Raw genomic sequence first — 18,495 nt, forward strand, 5'->3', positions numbered from 1 at the left:
CATATATGGAGCTGTGCACAAAACGACGTCCATCACGCAAGGGCGTCTATATAAGGCGATACCATGTTTTGCAACGCTTATTCACTAAGAAATATGGAGGAGTTCCATAGAGAGCCGAACTACAGTGAGGCCAAGAGCCTGCTGCTGGTGCGCCTGTGCCTTAGGCACCGGCACAGGCTATTCATTCACCACCACCACCTGCCCCCCAGGATACAGGCAATGAGAGCCTGGTCCCGCATAAGGGACAGGCTGGAAAGGTAAGTGTGTGGCCCCCTCCCATCAGGTCCCCCTTCTGTAGCTACACATATTAGAGCTTCGTCATCAATGTAAGCACTAACTGGAGTCTGCATTCAAGGATAACGAGTAATATGTGTACATGCACAATCTCTACTATAATAAAAGGCACCTTCAACGTTCTGAAGCTGACTCCGTGGCTTCAACTGAACAGTTCGTTAGGATCGTTAGGTTTGTCGCTCTGTCACCATCTCTCTCAGCCCCGCCCTCGCACCTCTGATAGGTCCGCCACCCTCAACGTCATCACTTTTTGACGTCGAGGGTGGTGGACCTATCAGAGGCACGAAGGTGGGGCCGAAAGAGATGGTTACAGTGCGACGAACATGAAGAAAAAAAACCCCTTCACTTCTGCCACGGAGTCAGCTTCACCACGTTGCAGGTAGGTGGCTGGAGGGGAGGGAAAGAGAGGGGGCAACTACGCTGGAACAGGGAGGGAGGGAGAGGGGGGCAACAACGCTGGAACTAACTTGGAGGGGGGCCAGACGGACACAGATGGGCGATGGGCGTTCGCGCACAGAGAGCGTCTTTAAAGTCGTGTTTTATTTGGTTTGGGCGCACTTTAGTCACGGAGACGCACATATGCCTTTTGGGTCGCTTTTTGGATGCCTTTGACTTTCGAAAATAAGCTGGATTGTGTTCTCATTGCAAGCAGTATACCATGCCATACTTTGTATTGTTGTTCGAATATTTTTACTGCTCTAATTGCCTACTGCTCATGTTTGATCTTTTCTTACTGTACACCACCTTGAGTGAATTCCTTCAAAAAGGCGGTAAATAAATGCTAATAAATAAATAATCCAAAAGATATATAAGTATTGCTATACTGGGAAAGACCAAAGGTCCATCGAGCCCAGCATCCTGTTTCCAACAATGGCCAATCCAGGTCACAAATACCCGGCAAGATCCCAAAAATGTACAGAACATTTTATACTGCTTATCCCAGAAATAGTGGATTTTCCCCAAGTCCATTTAATAACGGTCTATGGACTTTTCCTTTAGGAAGCCGTTCAAACTTTTTTAAAACTCCGCTAAGCTAACTGCCTTTACCACATTCTCTAGCAACGAATTCCAGAGTTTAATTACACGTTGAGTGAAGAAAACTTTTCTCAGATTCATTTCAAATTTACTACATTGTAGCTTCATCACATGCCCCCAGTCCTAGTATTTTTGGAAAGCATGAACAGACGGTTCACATCTACCCGTTCAACTCCACTTATTATTTTATAGACCTGTATCATATCTCCCCTCAGCCGCCTTTTCTCCAAGCTGAAGAGCCCTAGCCACTTTAGCCTTTCCTCATAGGGAAGTCGTCCCATCTCCTTTATCATTTTTGTCGCCCTTCTCTGCACCTTTTCTAATACCACTATTTAACGACTTTGAATAACTTTGTGTCATCAGCAAATTACCTCACTAGTTACTCCATCTCTAGGTCATTTATAAATATGTTAAAAAGCAGCGGTCCTAGCATAGACCCCTGGGGAACCCCACTAACTACCCTTCTCCATTGAGAATATTGACCATTTAACCCTACTCTCTGTTTTTCTATCTTTTAACCAGTTTTTAATCCACAATAGAACACTACCTCCTATCCCATGGCTCTCCAATTTCCTCTGGAGTCTTTCATGAGGTACTTTGTCAAACGCCTTCTGAAAATCCAGATACACAATATCAACCGGCTCCCCTTTATCCACATGTTTGTTCACCCCTTCAAAAAAATGTAGTAGATTGGTGAGGCAAGATTTCCCTTCACTAAATCCATGTTGACCTTGTCTCATTAATCCATGCTTTTGAATATGCTTTGTAATTTTGTTCTTAATAAAATTCTCTACCATTTTGCCCAGCACCGAAGTCAGACTCACCGGTCTATAATTTCCCGGATCTCCTCTGGAACCTTTTTTAAAAATCGGCGTTACATTGGCCACCCTCCAATCTTTCGGTACCATGCTCGATTTTAAGGGTAAATTACATATTTCTAAAAATAGCTCCGCAAGCTCAATTTTCAGTTCTCTCAGTACTCTGGGATGAATACCATCCGGTCCAGGAGATTTGCTACTCTTCAGTTTGTAGAACTGCCCCATTACATCCTCCAGGTTTACAGAGAATTCATTAAATTTCTCCGACTTGTCAGCTTCGAATACCATTTCCGGCACCGGTATCTCTCAAATCTTCCTCGGTGAAGTCCGAGAAGACAAAGCCGTAGCAGAGAGATTAAATGAATTATTTGTTACATTTGTACCCCACATTTTCCCACCTGCAACTAGGTGGGAAAATGTGGGGTACAAATGTAACAAATTCATTTAATCTCTCCGCTATGGCTTTGTCTTCCCTGATCGCCCCTTTTACTCCTCGGTCATCTAGCGGTCCAACTGATTCTTTTGCCGGCTTCCTGCTTTTAATATACCTAAAAAAACCTTTTTACTATGTGTTTTTGCCTCCAACGCAATCTTTTTTTCGAAGTCTCTCTTAGCTTTCCTTATCAGCGCTTTGCATTTGACTTGACATTCCTTATGCCGTTTCTTATTATTTTCAGTTGGTTCCTTCTTCCATTTTCTGAAGAATTTTCTTTTAGCTCTAATAGCTTCCTTCACATCACTATTTAACCACGCTGGCTATCGTTTGGTCTTCCGTCCTCCTTTTTTAATACGCAGAATATATTTGGCCTGGGCTTCCAGGATGGTGTTTTTGAACAGCATCCACGCCTGATGTAAATTTTTGACCTTTGCCGTCGCTCCTCTGTTTTCTTTTCACCATTCTTCTCATTTTATTATAGTCTCCTTTTTAAAAGTTTAAACGCTAACGTATTTGATTTCCTATGTATACTTACTTCAAAGCTAATATCAAATCCGATCATATTATGATCACTGTTATGAAGCGGCCCCAGCACCATTACCTCCCGCACCAGATCATGCACTCCACTAAGGACTAGGTCTAGAATTTTTCCTTCTCTTGTCGGTTCCTGTACCAGCTGCTCCATAAAGCTGTCCTTGATTTCATTGAGGAATTTTACCTCCTCAGCTTGTCCCGATGTTACATTTACCCAGTCAATATCAGGGTAATTGAAATCACCCATTATTATTGTGTTGCCCAGTTTGTTTGCGTCCCTAATTTCCTTTAACATTCTTTCTACTCCAAATTGTACTCAACTGAAACTCCTTTAAATATAAAAGGATTACAACAATTTTTAAATTCATTAAGAAAACCATCTTTTTCAGACGCAGATAATAACATTCTTAAAGCCCCCCCTCTCAACAACTGAAATTCAAGAGGCAATAAAACAACTTAATGTAGATAAAGCACCAGGCCCAGATGGACTTCCAAGTGAGTTTTTTAAAATCTTTTCTGAAGATTTGTTACCTCATTTAATACTTTTTTTGAAGCATTAGAAAATTGCCCAACTAATTGTAACAGATTTAGTGAGGCCAAGATTACTGTGTTACCTAAGCCAAATAAAGATCCCACACCGGTTTCAAATTTTAGACCCATATCTTGACTTAATTCAGACTATAAAATGTATGCAAAACTTTTAGCAAATAGACTAATTAAAGTAATATCTAAAATTATTCACCCCAATCAAGTTGGTTTTATGCCTCAACGATTAATAACCGATAATGCTCGTCTTTTCCACCATAGTAACATAGAGGGGCATAATGGAACAGAAACGCCTATCTCCATGGGCGTTAATCTCCGAGAACGGGTCCGTGAAGGGGCGGGGCGGATCGTATTTTTTAAAAGAAAAAGACGCCCATGTTTTATTCGTCAAGGTGTGAGCTGGGCGATTTTGCTTTTCAGCGATAATGGAAAATGAAATCGCCCAGCTCAAAAACGAATAAATCCAAGGCATTTGTTCGTGGGAGGGGCCAGGATTCATAGTGCACTGGTCCCCCTCACATGGCAGGACACCAACCGGGCACCCTAGGGGGCACTTTTACAAAAAACAAATAAAAGGTAAAAGAGCTCCCAGGTGCATAGCACCCTTCCCTTGGGTGTTGAGCCCCCCAAATCCCCCTCAAAACCCACTGCCCACAAGTCTACATCATTACTATAGCCCTAAGAGGTGAAGGGGGGCACCTACATGTGGGTACAGTGGGTTTGGGGGGGGTTGGACGACTAATAGCATTAAGCAGCACAATTGTAACAGGTAGGGGGGGGGATGGGCCTGGGTCCACCTGCCTGACGTCCACTGCACCCCCTAACAACTGCTCCAGGGACCTGCATACTGCTGCTTGGGAGGAGGGTATGACATTTGAGGGTGAAAGTAAAAAGTTGTGAAACATCATTTGTTGTGGTGGGAGGGGGTTAGTGACCACTGGGGGAGTCAGGGGAGGTCATCCCCGACTCCCTCTGGGGGTCATCTGGTAATTTAGGGCACTTTTGGGGGCCTTATTCGTAAAAAAACAGGGTCCAGGAAAAGTGTCCTAAATTCTAGCTCAAAACTGTTCCATTATCGGCGAAGGGCGCCCATCTCTGTTCGCCCGATAACCACGCCCCAGTTCCTCCTTCGACACGCCTTCGACACGCCCCCGTCCACTTTGTCCGCATCCGCGACGGAGTGCAGTTGAAAGCGACCCAAATTCGGCTTTTGATTATACCGCGTTATTCGTTTTTGTGAGATAAACGCCCATCTCCCGATTTAGGTCGGAACTTGGGCGTTATTCTCGTTCGATTATAAGCAGGATAGTAACATAGTAGATGACGGCAGAAAAAGACCTGCATGGTCCATCCAGTCTGCCCAAGACAAACTCATATGTGTATACCTTACCTTGAATTTGTACCTGTCCTTTTCAGGGCACAGACCATATAAGTCTGCCCAGCAGTATTTCCCGCCTCCCAACCACCACCCCCTCTTCCCCCCACCTGCTCCACCACCCAATTTCAGCTAAGCTTCTGAGGATCCATTCCTTCTGCACAGGATTCCTCTATGCATATCCCACGCATGTTTGAACTCCGTTACCGTTTTCATCTCCACCACCTCCCGCAGGAGGGCATTCCAAGCGTCCACCACCCTCTCCGTGAAAAAATACTTCCTGACATCTTTCCTGAGTCTGCCCCCCTTCAATCTCATTTCATGTCCTCTCATTCTACCGCCTTCCCATCTCCGGAAAAGATTCGTTTGCGGATTAATACCTTTCAAATATTTGAACGTCTGTATCATATCACCCCTGTTCCTCCTTTCCTCCAGGGTGTACATGTTCAGGTCAGCAAGCCTCTCTTCATACGTCTTGGAACGTAAATCCCATACCATCCTCGTAGCTTTTCTTTGCACTGCTTCCATTTTTTTAACATCCTTCGCAAGATACGGCCTCCAAAACTGAACCATGTTTCTATTCATGCAAAATTGGATCCAAACCCCATAGTTGCTCTATCAATAGATGCTGAAAAAGCATTTGACAGTCAAATGGTGGTATCTTTTTCATGTCTTACAATGGATTGGAATTCATGAGTATTTTGTGAACAAAATTAAAATCCTATATAATTCTCCCTCAGCGCGAATCATAGCTAATAATTTTCTCTCTGAACCAGTTATACTCGAGAGAGGAACTCGACAAGGATGCCCACTTTCACCAATGGTTTTTAATATTGCTTTAGAGCCTTTTTTATTAGCCCTTCGATCCTCATCTTCGATTACTGGAGTTAAAGTAGGATCACAGGAGATTAAAGTTTCTGCATATGCGGATGATTTCATGCTTTTTCTCAAGAATCCTGAACAATCTCTTGTTCACTTCTTCAATCTTGTAGAAACATACTCTGCTTTTTCTGGTTACAAAATTAATATTCAGAAAACTGAAATTTTACCACTTAATATTTATGCTACTCCAAATATAGCAGTTCCTTTTGGGCTCGTTTGGTCATCCAAAGGTCTAAAATACCTAGGTATACAATTAAATTCATCTCTTGACGAAACAATCTCATCTCAGATCTTGGTCTCCACTTCATCTTTCTTGGTGGGGTCGTCTAGACACTATCAAGATGATGATTGCACCAAAAATTAATTTTGTTCTAAGCATGATCCCTGTTCTATTTACCAAAAACATTTATAAACATTTGGACAAACTCCTCAGTCAAATTCTATGGGCAAATAAGATTTCGAAAACAGCGCTTACTACACTCAAAAATTTGAAAGGTAAAGCAGGAGTCTCTTTTCCTGACTTTTTTTTAAAATATCAGAAGTCTTTTATTTTACAACAAGCATCCCTATGGCCACTGAGCGACACTGAACATATTCCAATATGGTTACAAATTGAAAAGGAACTTTGGAAACCATTTTGTCTACATCACCATATACCTTTTAGTTTATTAGATACTCTGAAGGGTAATATCATAATCCTCTCTTCCTTTACTTGTCTTTTACAGTTAGACAAACTAATGGGAATTCCATATGATCTTAATATTCATTCAATGATCTGGAATAATTCAATGATTTTAATTAATAATAAGTCAATACTCTGGAAAGAATGGATGAATAAAGGAATCTGGTCCCTTGATCAAATCTTGATTAATAATAAATTGAACTCTTTCCCAATGTTACAAACACAATTTGGATTGTATCCAAATCAACAATTTCGTTGGATACAGTTACAACATTTTATGACGTCCAATCGTTATCCAAGTTTACTATCAGGCTTATTTTCGAAAGTGATCGCCGGCCATCTTCTGACATCGGTAGATGGCCGGCGATTTTGCAAAAGCGGCGAAATCGGTATAATCGAAAGCCGCATTTTTGACACCATCACCGCTTTCCCGTCGCTGCGCCAGCAAAAGTGCAAGGGGGCGTGTCGGTGGTGAACCGAAGGCGGGACATGGGCAGCCATGGGCGTGGCTACCAGATGGCCGGCTTTTGCGGATAATGGAAAAAAAACGGTGTTAAGCAGTATTTTGCCGGGTTTACTTGGTCCTTTAATTTTCACAACCAAGCCTCAAAAAGGTGCCCCAATTGACCAGATGACCACCGGAGGGAATGGGGGATGACCTCCCCATACTCCCCCAGTGGTCACCAACCCCGTCCCACACTAAAAAACATAAAAATAAAACACTTTTTTGCCAGCCTGTATGCCAGCCTCAAATGTCATACCCAGCTCCCTGACAGCAGTATGCAGGTCCCTGGAGCAGTTTTTAATGGTTGCAGTGCACTTCAGGCAGGCAGACCCAGGTCCATCCCCCCCCTACCTGTTACACTTGTGGTGCTAAGTGTTGAGCCCTACAACCCCCCCCCCCCAAAACCCACTGTACCCACATGTAGGTGCCCCCCTTCGCCCATAAGGGCTATGGTAATGGTGTAGAGTTGTGGGGAGTGGGGTTTGGGGGGCTCAGCACCCAAGGTAAGGGAGCTATTTGTATATATTTTTTTAATTTTTAGAAATGCCCCCTAGGGTGCCCGGTTGGTGTCCTGGCTCCTCCCATGACCAAATGCCTTAGATTTCGCCGGGTTTGAGATGGCCGGCATTTTTTCCATTATCGCTGAAAAACAAAACCGGCGATCTCAAACCCGGCGAACTCTGGCATTTGGCCGGCCTAAACCGTATTATCGAAAAAAAGATGGCCGACCATCTTTTTCGATAATACAGTTCCAACCAGCTGTTGCGCCGCTGCCAAAATACATCGCCGGTGATCTATTTCACCGGCGACATTCAATTATGCCCCTCCACGCACACTTCAACCTTCCCTATTTCAATTTATCATCACAGCTCACCAAAAAGGACATGTTGCATCTCAACTTTACAAATTTCTAATTAAATCAACCTTTAAAGAAAAGACAGGTCTTCGTTCAGTATGGGAATCTGATTTACATTGTTCTCTTACTCAATGGAGTACTTTTTGGGCTAAAACAAGTAAACCCATTTCTTCATCAACCTTCCTCCAATCTCTTTTTTTTTCCTACATCATAGAGTCTTATGGACTTCAAAAAAATGAAGGTTGCAGTTCTGTCGAAAGATAACTTATGTTGGTCATGTAATGAACATCAAGGTACTCTTCTCCATTTAATCTGTGAATGTTGTTGTACCAATTTATTTTGGACCAAAGTATGGCAAATTATTTCATCCATATTTAATTTTACTGAAATTATGACTCGTAAAAAGATTATCTTTGGTTCATTGACATTAGATCATTCTTTAGATGTTTACAAATCTAAACTTTTTGACACATTGATAGCATTTACCCTTAAATATGTACTATCCAATCGGAAGGATAATTCACAACTTAATATACATTTTTGGTGGAATAATGTCTTACAAATTCATAAATATTGTACAGGTAATTTTTAGATATCTAATCATAAAATTTGGTTAGCTCTGCAACAATTTTTGGAATCAAATCCAACTAAATAGCCACCTGAGCATAATATCTAAATCACGCCCCCCCCCCCCCCCTTTCCTCCTAGTTTTGTTTTTGGGTTTTTTCTTCCAAATTACTATTAATTTTTCATATAACTTCCATTAAAGTGTATATATGCTTATTTATCTGTATACTTGTTGTGTATTCACGCAATTCTACTACTTACTACTACTTATCATTTCTAAAGCGCTACTAGACGTACGCAGCGCTGTACACTTGAACATGAAGAGACAGTTCCTGCTCGACAGAGCTTACAATCTAATTAGAACAGACAAACAGGACAAACAAGAGATAAGGGAATATTAAAGTGAGGATGATAAAATAAGGGTTCTGATCAAGTTAAAAGCAGCATCAAAAAGGTGGGCTTTTAGCTTAGATTTGAAGACGGCCAGAGATGGAGCTTGACGTACTGGCTCAGGAAGTCTATTCCAGGCATATAGTGCAGCAAGATAAAAGGAACGGAGTCTAGAGTTAGCAGTGGAGGAGAAGGGTGCAGATAAAAGAGATTTACCCAGTGAATGGAGTTCCCGGGGAGGAATGTAGGGAGAGATGAGAGTGGAGAGGTACTGAGGAGCTGCAGAGTGAATGCACTACTAGGTCAATAAGAGGAGTTTGAACTGCTTTTGAACTACAACATTATTTAATTTTTATCCAGTTAAATGTCTGTTATCATATAGTTTCTCTTATGGAATGGAAATTATAAAACATGTATTTTGTATTGAATTTGGATGTTTGTTACCCTTAAAATCGAATAAAAATGTATTAAATAGCCCTACTGCTCTTTTGTAAAAGGGCCCCTTAGAATGATTGTATTTGTCAAACATTAAGAAACAGGCAAAATCAATCCAAAGAATGGAGCAGTGGAATGAGGTACTTATCTGGAGCTACAGTTACATATATAAAATCATTAAAAAAAAACAAAGAGTTCTTGCTCTAGGTGCTTCTTTTGTTTTTAAATTACTATGTAAATGTAATTTTTCTTTTCAGGACAAAGATTTTGTTTTGGGGGATTCTTTGCAATTGGAGCAATTTCTTAAGGGTCATGAGAAATAAGGTATTTAGGCTATAATGAGTGCATTCAATGATGAGGCGCAGAATTTGAATTAGGTTATCCTAACTTTGTTTCCTCTTTAATACAGTATTTCATTGTCTGTATAGTAACCTATCTCCCTTGATGTGGTTTTGTGGTTTTCCTGTTTAATTTACTTTATTTTTGTTTTGTTAACAGTGTCCTTAAAAATATAAATAAAAGTAAAAAAAAAACAAAATTAAAAACAAAAAAAAGACAGCCACAAATTCCATAGTTCAGTGTGTATCCCAAAATGTTTCAGCATTTTTGCCTGTGTCAGAGGAGCTGTCACAATTTGTTTAGAACGGTTGTGCATTTATATGGAACAGACATGAGAACAATAATAAAAAAAATAAGACAAAATCATTCATACACAATACTTAATATACAACTATATAAGTAAACAAAAAACATAGTTTCATGTGCTTATAGTATCACCCTCTAAGTGCCACTTCAGATGTATCCAATCAGGTGTAAATTATCAAAGTATTATCATAGGAAACACAAAATTACCCACTGTCTGTCTTATATAGGTGTACAATCATTCCAAAACACTGTTCCACTGCTCCATTATTTGGTTTGGTATGTTTTTGTACTCAAGAAATGACTGTTTGACAGATTGGGCAGAATGTTCTGAATTCATGAGCATTAAGAGTAACTTAACTTCAGAGTCACATGATCAGTTTGCCCAACCATCACACTCTTGAGTACCGTTTTATAAAGATGTGCACAGGACAAAACGTTTTGGTTTAATTTCAGTTTGTTTGGAGGTTTTCCCTAACTGTCATACTTTTTTTATTTGTTTCACACATAGATTTTAATTTTAAAAAATGCATGTTAGAAGTTTATAATGCATGCTAATTAACTTAATATGTCAATTTATAGATTAACATGTATTAAATTGATTTAAGGCACACCAATATATGCATACCCCTACTATTTTATAGTAGTCGTTCATGCATTAATTTCTGACTCCTAATCTCTCTTGAACAAAAGGCAGCAGGTCTTGGAAGAATGAAGCCAAACATCCTAGTACTTGGATATAAGAAGAACTGGCAATCTGCTCATCCATTGAACATGGAGAGTTACATTGGAATACTGCAGTAAGTTGTAAAACCTTTCATTATAAAACTGGGTAAAGAGCAAGGTGAATGAACTATTTAGACACATGGAAAGTGACAGCAGACAATCCAGTCTGCCCATTCATATCAGCTATTAATCTCTAGTATCCCTTGATCCTCTGCACTTATCCCATGCTATCTTCTATTCAGATACAGTCCTTATTTCTAGCACCTCCACTCAGGGGCTCTACCATGCATCTACCACCCTTCTCATAAAGAAGTATTTCCTTAGATTACTTCTGTCTATCCCCTTTCACCTTCATCCTATGAGCTTTCCTTTAATTGAAAGAGGCCTGCCTCCTGTGGATTTATATCTCTATCATATCTTCCCCTCCTGCCTTTCTTCCAAAATACACAAATTGAGATATTTAAGTCTTATAACAAACCTGTGGATTTATATCTCTATCATATCTTCCCCTCCTGCCTTTCTTCCAAAATACACAAATTGAGATATTTAAGTCTTATAACAAAGAAGCTAAGTTAAAGAAACAAATCATTTACAATAGAACATTGCTTACTGAAACCTATATTGGATATTGCAGAGTGGTTTAAGTAAATTTTTTTTGTTTTGTTACATTTGTACCCCGCACTTTCCCACTCATGGCAGGCTCAATGCGGCAGGCAATGGCGGGTTAAGTAACTTGCCCAGAGTCACAAGGAGCTGCCCGTGCCGGGAATCAAACTCAGTTCCTTAGTTCGCCAGGACCAAAGTCCACCACCCTAACCACTAGGCCACTTCTCCACACACATTTATATTGATTATCTGAAATTAGCAATAGAGTTGTTATTTGTTAAGGACAATAGTTACAGAACGTGTAAGCACTGTAAAGGTCTATTTTTTTTCAAATTGAGTCCAGAAGCTTTTGTAAGGCATCTGGATCTTCGAATGAACGTGTGCTGTTGTGCACAGTGACACACACCACAGCAGGATATAACAGGTGTTTTTGGGCCCCAAGTGACTTCAAGCAATCATAGAGAGCTAAAAATGTCTTCCCTTCTGGACAGTAAGTTTGTTTAGGTCTGGGAAGATTGTGATATTCATGCCCTCATATACCAGGGGCGCTTTTATCCTTGCATTTTGTAGAATAAGCAGAACTTGAGGATATCAAAATATTTTGAGAATAAAGGGCCTGGGATGTTGCTATTTCTGCGGGTGTGAAGAGGGAACTGGGTGCGCTCATTCAATTTCAAGTGATTTATCAAATGTGATATCCAGTAACTTTGGCAGAAAAGATTCAAAAAAAGATATGGGATCCAAGCCCTCCATGCCTTCTTTTATCCCAAGGGTGCATATGTTGTTTCTTCTCAATCTATTGTTTAAGTCCTCTAGATCTTTTTGAAGTGGTGATATTTCTTTAATTTTGTGTTGCAGGGAGAAGACAATCTCTGAGTTCATGTCGCACTTAACTTCTAGGTTTTCCATTTTGGTTTGTGTTAGTTGATTTTTCATATTGGAGATTTCTTCTTTGAGTTCTGTCAGTGTGCAATGGTTATCTTGGAGTATTCCCTTGAGAGAGATTATCTCATCCATTATTGACTGTAGCATAATTTTGTTGTTCCCACTGTTCACCATTTTGGCTGGGGATTTTTGTTCGTGCTTCAGTCTTTTTGAAGCTGGTTGTGAAATGGATACAGGTTCAGCCTTTAGGTTTGTGGTCGACATTAAAGAGTTGTAGTTAAATATTTGTGTTGAAGTACACTGAGCATTTATTCTGGAAGAAATACAGGATTCTAGGAGGACTGATCGGGAGTTATACAAAGCCATGCTAGCGTTTTTAACTCGCAGTAAAAATCAGCTGGTGCTAAACACTAAGATGCCCAGCTGATTTTTACCGTGAGTTAAAAACGCTAGCACACCTTTGTAAAAGACCCCCTTATTGTTTTGTGGTTGGATTGTCAGTGTACTTGAAACTTTTTTTGAGCTTTTATGAACTAAAAAGAGAGCTTCATTCCTTCCAAAACGTTTTTCTGTATATTCATTAGAGAACCAATGGTCCATCTAGCTCAGTATCCTGCTTCCAACAGTTGCCAATCCATGTCACAAGTACCTGGCAGAATCCCAATGAGTAGCAAGATTCCCTATGTATAAAACTGCAGTCACCTACCAAGTGTGCCTTTGGAGTTATAGGGCTAAAACTGTGGAATTCTATACCATTAATTCTGCGTCAATTTCAATATCACACCATGTTTAAAAAGAGTTTACAAGTGTGGTTTTCAATCTAGCTCTTAAGTAATGTAGAAGTTTTTACAGTGGTTATTACATTGAGGGCCCTGTTTACTAAGCTGTGCTAAGGGCACACTTGCATTTTTAGCACATGGTAATGATAAGGGAATGGGACTTATATACTGCCTTTCTGAGGTTTTTCCAACTACATTCAAAGCAGTTTACATATTATATACAGGTACTTATTTGTACCTGGGACAATGGCAGGTTAAGTGACTTGCCCAGAGTCACAAGGAGCTGCAGTGGGAATTGAACCCAGTTTCCCAGGATCAGAATCTGCTGCAATAACCACTAGGCTACTCATCCACTCTAAATGCTCACACTAAATGCTAAGTCACCCATAGGACTATATGGGTGACTCTAGCGTTTAGCGCACGCTAAAAACATTAGCACGCCTTACTAAACAAGGCCCTGCATGTTTTAAATTTATTGTCTGCCTTGAGCTTTACTTTGGTGAGGCAAGTTACCAAGTTTAGTAAAGTAAAGAAGAAGAAACATGATCTCTCAACAGCAGAGATCTGAGCCTCTATAGTTAATTCAGGGCCCTGTTTACTAAGGTGCACTAGCGTTTTTAGCATGTGCCAAAAATTAGGGTACACTAACTGTGTAGATGCCCATAGAAATATTATGGGCATTAGCATTGTTAGCGCATGCTTAAAACACTAGCACGCCTCTAGCCCACCTTAGTAAACAGGGCCCTCAGTGTCCAACACAAATCCCAAAATTTTTAGTGAATGAGCTGGAGGAATCAGATAAAGAGCTGTTATAAAATAGAGAGAAAATGGGAAGTTTTATTTTTTTATTTTATTTATTGCATTTGTACCCTACATTATCCCACCTTTTTGCAGGCTCAGAGTAAGGTTATGATAAAGTCAGTACATGATTTAAATACAGTTGATCATAAGCTGAGGTAAGAGAGGTGATAGATGGGCTGATGTTGGGTAGGTTGTATGAGAAATGTTTTAGGTGTGTTTGGGTGATTTGGGGGATGAATTGTATCATTGAGGGTGGTTAGTGTAGGTTTTGTTAAAGAGGTGTGTTTTCAGAGCTTTGTGGAAGCTGGTTAGATTGTTCATGGTTTTCAGGGTTTTGGGTAGCGCATTCCAAAACTGTGTGCTTTTGTATGCAAAGGTCGTAGCATAAGCTTGTTTGTACTTCACTCCTTTGCAGCTGGGGAAATTCAGGTTTAGGAATTTGCGGGCCGATCTTTTGGCGTTTCTGGGCGGTAGGTCCACTAGGGTTAGCATATAGAGTGGGGCATCTGCGTGAATGATTTTGAGCATGGTTGTGCAAATCTTGAATTCAATTCGTTCCTTGAGCGGAAGCCAATGCAGTTTCTCTCTTAGGGGCTTCGCGCTTTCATATTTAGGTTTTCCAAAGATGAGCCTGGCTGCTGTGTTTTGGGTTGTCTGGAGTTTTTTAATGGTCTGTTCTTTACAGCCTGCGTACAAGGCGTTGCAGTAGTCCAAGTGGCTTATAACTAGTGACTGCACTAGGGTGCGAAAGATATTTCTTGGGAAATAAGGTGTAATTCTTTTGAGTTTCCACATTGATTGGAACATTTTTTTCGTTGTGTTCTTCACGTGGGTATCGACTGTGAGGTATCGATCAATGGTGACTCCAAGAATTTTCAGGTTTTCTGATATAGGCAGTGTGCAGTAAGGTGTGGTTATAGTGGAGTAATTGTTTGCATTGTATTGGGAGGTGAGAACTAGGCATTGTGTTTTTTCAGCATTGAGCTTTAGCCGGAATGACTCCGCCCATGAGTGCATGATCTGGAAGCTCTGGTTGATCTCGTTGGTTATTTCGTTTAAGTCCTTCTTAAACGGGATGTAGATTGTGACATCATCGGCCTATATGTAAGGGTTAAGGTTTTGATTGGCCAAGAGTTTGGCTAGTGGTGTCATCATTAGGTTGAAGATTGTAGGTGAAAGGAGGGATCCTTGAGGGACTCCACATTCCGGTGTCCAGGGCGGTGATCTTGCAGTATTCGCTATAACTTGGTAGGATCTAGTGGTGAGGAATCCTTTGAACCATTTGAGAACTGGGCCTCCGATTCCGAAGTATTCTAGAATGTGTAATAGTATTTCTCCGAGGACAAGCAGGCTGCTTGTTCTCACGACTGGGTGACGTCCACGGCAGCCCCCACCAACCGGAAAGAAGCTTCGCGGGACGGTCGGCACGCAGGGCACGCCCACCGCGCATGCGCGGCCGTCTTCCCGCCCGTGCACAACCGCTCCCGCCAGTTCCTTTTTTTCCACGTCTGGAGAGAGTCGTGCCTCGCCGCTCTCTCGGATTCAGCCGCCGGATTTCGATCGCGTTTACGCCGATCGTGCTTTTTTCTTTGTTTATTTCGGTCTAGTTACCGTCCGGTTTCTTTTTTTCAAAAAAAAAAAAAAAAAAAGAGAAACCCTGCGCGTGTGGAGCACGCGCTCCCCTTTTTCCCTCGCTTCCAGCGGGGACGCCACATTGCGGCCTAGTGGCCGCACGGTCGTTTTTCCTTTTCGTGGTGTGATTTCAGCCACCATTGACGACTTTGACTTCGCCGACGCGATTTTTCCGTCGATGTCCTCGAAGGTCCCGAGTGGATTTAAAAAGTGTGGTCGCTGCGGCCGGCCGATCTCGCAGACCGACACCCACGCTTGGTGCCTCCAGTGCCTCGGGCCGGAGCACAATATCAAGTCGTGTTCTCTGTGTCTCGGTCTCCGGAAACGGACTCAGGTTGCGAGGCAAGTTCTGCGGGACCGTCTTTTTGGAACTTGCGCCGGCCCCTCGACGTCGACCTCGAAGGCATCGGTATCGACGCCCGGCCCTTCGGTACCGGTATCGATGCCCGAGACATCGGCACCGATGGCAGCGACCCCAGGAGAACAGGTCCCGTCGGCCCGCCGGTCCTCCGGTGAGAGTGGGGGTGAGAGGCCGCGTGGGCAGTCGGCCCCGGTCACTCCCTCAGCTCGTGGGCCACGGGACCGAACCCTGTCTGACCCGGTACCTCGAGACCGAGGGGGATCGACCTCCTCCTCCTCCATGCCCTCCGGCGCCGGTGACGGGCATCGCAAGAAAGATAAGAAGCGTCGTCACCGGTCGCCCTCGGTGCATCCGGATCTCGGAGAGGAGGCGACGCCGAAGCGTCATCATCGAGAGGAGAGGTCTCCGTCGGTTGTGGAGGTACCGACGCATCGGGGTTCCGGCACCTCGGTGCCGTCTCCTGGCCCCCAGCAGCTTCTGGCGCCGACACCCCTACCGGCCCCACCGCCTTTCCCGGCAGCGGGCCTGGACGAGTGCCTCAGAGCCATCCTTCCGGGGATCCTGGAAGGGCTGATGCGCCAGGCTGTGCCGGCGCCGGGGGTGCTTGCGCCCTCGGCGCCGATGACTGTGGTGCCGGCGAGCTCTAGCCCGGCGCCGGGGCTGTCGACACCGCCGCCGCTTGCGGTGCCGGTCTCGACCGCCACGCAGGTGGAGTCCCCGTCGACGTCGATGGAGGGAGCTCCGTCCCCGCCGGCGCGGGAGTCCACCGCTCGACGACACCGAGACCTTGGTGCCTCGACGTCGAGCCGGGCCCGGTTCAGGACTCAGCTACATGAGCTTATGTCCGACACCGAGGATGAGGACTCGTGGGGGGAAGAGGAGGACCCTAGATATTTCTCCTCAGAGGAGTCTACGGGCCTTCCCTCGGACCCCACGCCTTCACCGGAGAGGAAACTCTCGCCTCCCGAGAGTCTCTCCTTTGCCTCCTTTGTGCGGGATATGTCTATCAGCATTCCCTTCCCCGTGGTCTCTGTGGAAGAGCCGAGGGCCGAGATGCTCGAGGTCCTCGACTATCCATCACCACCTAGAGAGTCCTCCACGGTGCCGCTGCACAATGTCCTTAAGGAGACGCTGCTTCGGAACTGGGTGCGACCATTAACTAACCCCACCATTCCCAAGAAAGCAGAGTCCCAGTACAGGATCCACTCCGACCCAGAGCTAATGCGGCCACAATTGCCCCATGACTCAGCGGTCGTGGATTCTGCTCTCAAGAGGGCACGGAGTTCGAGGGATACCGCCTCGGCGCCCCCGGGGCGGGAGTCTCGCACTCTGGACTCGTTTGGGAGGAAGGCCTACCAATCCTCCATGCTCGTGACCCGCATCCAATCATACCTGCTCTATATGAGCATTCACATGCGGACCTATGTGCAACAACTGGCGGACCTGGTCGAGAAGCTCCCGCCGGAGCAGTCCAGGCCTTATCAGGAGGTGGTCAGGCAGCTGAAGGCGTGCAGAAAGTTCCTGTCCAGGGGTATCTATGACACCTGTGACGTGGCATCTCGTGCTGCGGCCCAAGGTATAGTGATGCGCAGGCTCTCATGGCTGCGTGCCTCTGACCTGGACAACCGCACCCAGCAGAGACTGGCCGACGTCCCTTGCCGGGGGGATAACATTTTTGGTGAGAAGGTCGAGCAGATGGTGGACCAACTGCATCAGCGGGAAACCGCTCTCGACAAGCTCTCCCACCGGGCGCCTTCAGCATCCACCTCCACAGGTGGACGTTTTTCCCGGGCCCGGCAGGCTGCACCCTATTCTTTTGCGAAGCGTAGGTACAACCAGCCGGCCCGAAGGCCTCGTCAGGCACAGGGACAGCCCCAGCGCGCTCGTTCTCGTCAACAGCGTGCGCCTAAGCAGCCCCCTGCGCCTCCACAGCAAAAGCCGGGGACGGGCTTTTGACTGGATCCACGGGAACATAGCCGCCCTACAAGTGTCCGTACCGGGCGATCTGCCGGTCGGAGGGAGGTTAAAATTTTTTCACCAAAGGTGGCCTCTCATAACCTCCGACCAGTGGGTTCTCCAAATAGTGCGGTGCGGATACGCCCTGAATTTGGCCTCCCTGCCTCCAAATTGTCCTCCGGGAGCTCAGTCTTTCAGCTCCCATCACAAGCAGGTACTTGCAGAGGAACTCTCCGCCCTTCTCAGCGCCAATGCGGTCGAGCCCGTACCACCCGGGCAGGAAGGGCAGGGATTCTATTCCAGGTACTTCCTTGTGGAAAAGAAAACAGGGGGGATGCGTCCCATCCTAGACCTGAGAGGCCTGAACAAATTCCTGGTCAAAGAAAAGTTCAGGATGCTTTCCTTGGGCACCCTTCTGCCAATGATTCAGAAAAACGATTGGCTATGTTCCCTGGATTTAAAGGACGCATATACTCACATTCCGATACTGCCAGCTCACAGACAGTATCTCCGATTCCGCCTGGGCGCACGGCACTTTCAGTATTGTGTGCTGCCCTTTGGGCTCGCCTCTGCCCCACGAGTGTTTACCAAGTGCCTCGTGGTGGTAGCGGCCTACCTACGCAAGCTGGGGGTGCACGTGTTCCCGTATCTCGACGATTGGCTGGTCAAGAACACCTCGGAGGCAGGAGCCCTCCAGTCCATGCAGTGCACTATTCAGCTTCTGGAGCTGCTGGGGTTTGTGATAAATTACC

At 44.3% G+C, this 18,495-nt stretch overlaps 1 protein-coding gene across 1 annotated transcript in view; it reads left to right on the forward strand.

Annotated features, from left to right (window-relative positions):
* Window positions 1-18,495, forward strand: part of SLC12A3 (solute carrier family 12 member 3) — a 1,234,282-nt gene that overhangs the window by 819,833 nt on the left and 395,954 nt on the right. Inside the window, 1 exon segment of the mRNA XM_030203718.1 lies at window positions 10,691-10,797. Coding sequence (XP_030059578.1) covers window positions 10,691-10,797 — 107 coding nt within the window.

The sequence above is a fragment of the Microcaecilia unicolor genome, chromosome 5 (assembly GCF_901765095.1).
Source record: "Microcaecilia unicolor chromosome 5, aMicUni1.1, whole genome shotgun sequence".
Classification (NCBI taxonomy): Eukaryota; Metazoa; Chordata; class Amphibia; order Gymnophiona; family Siphonopidae; genus Microcaecilia; species Microcaecilia unicolor.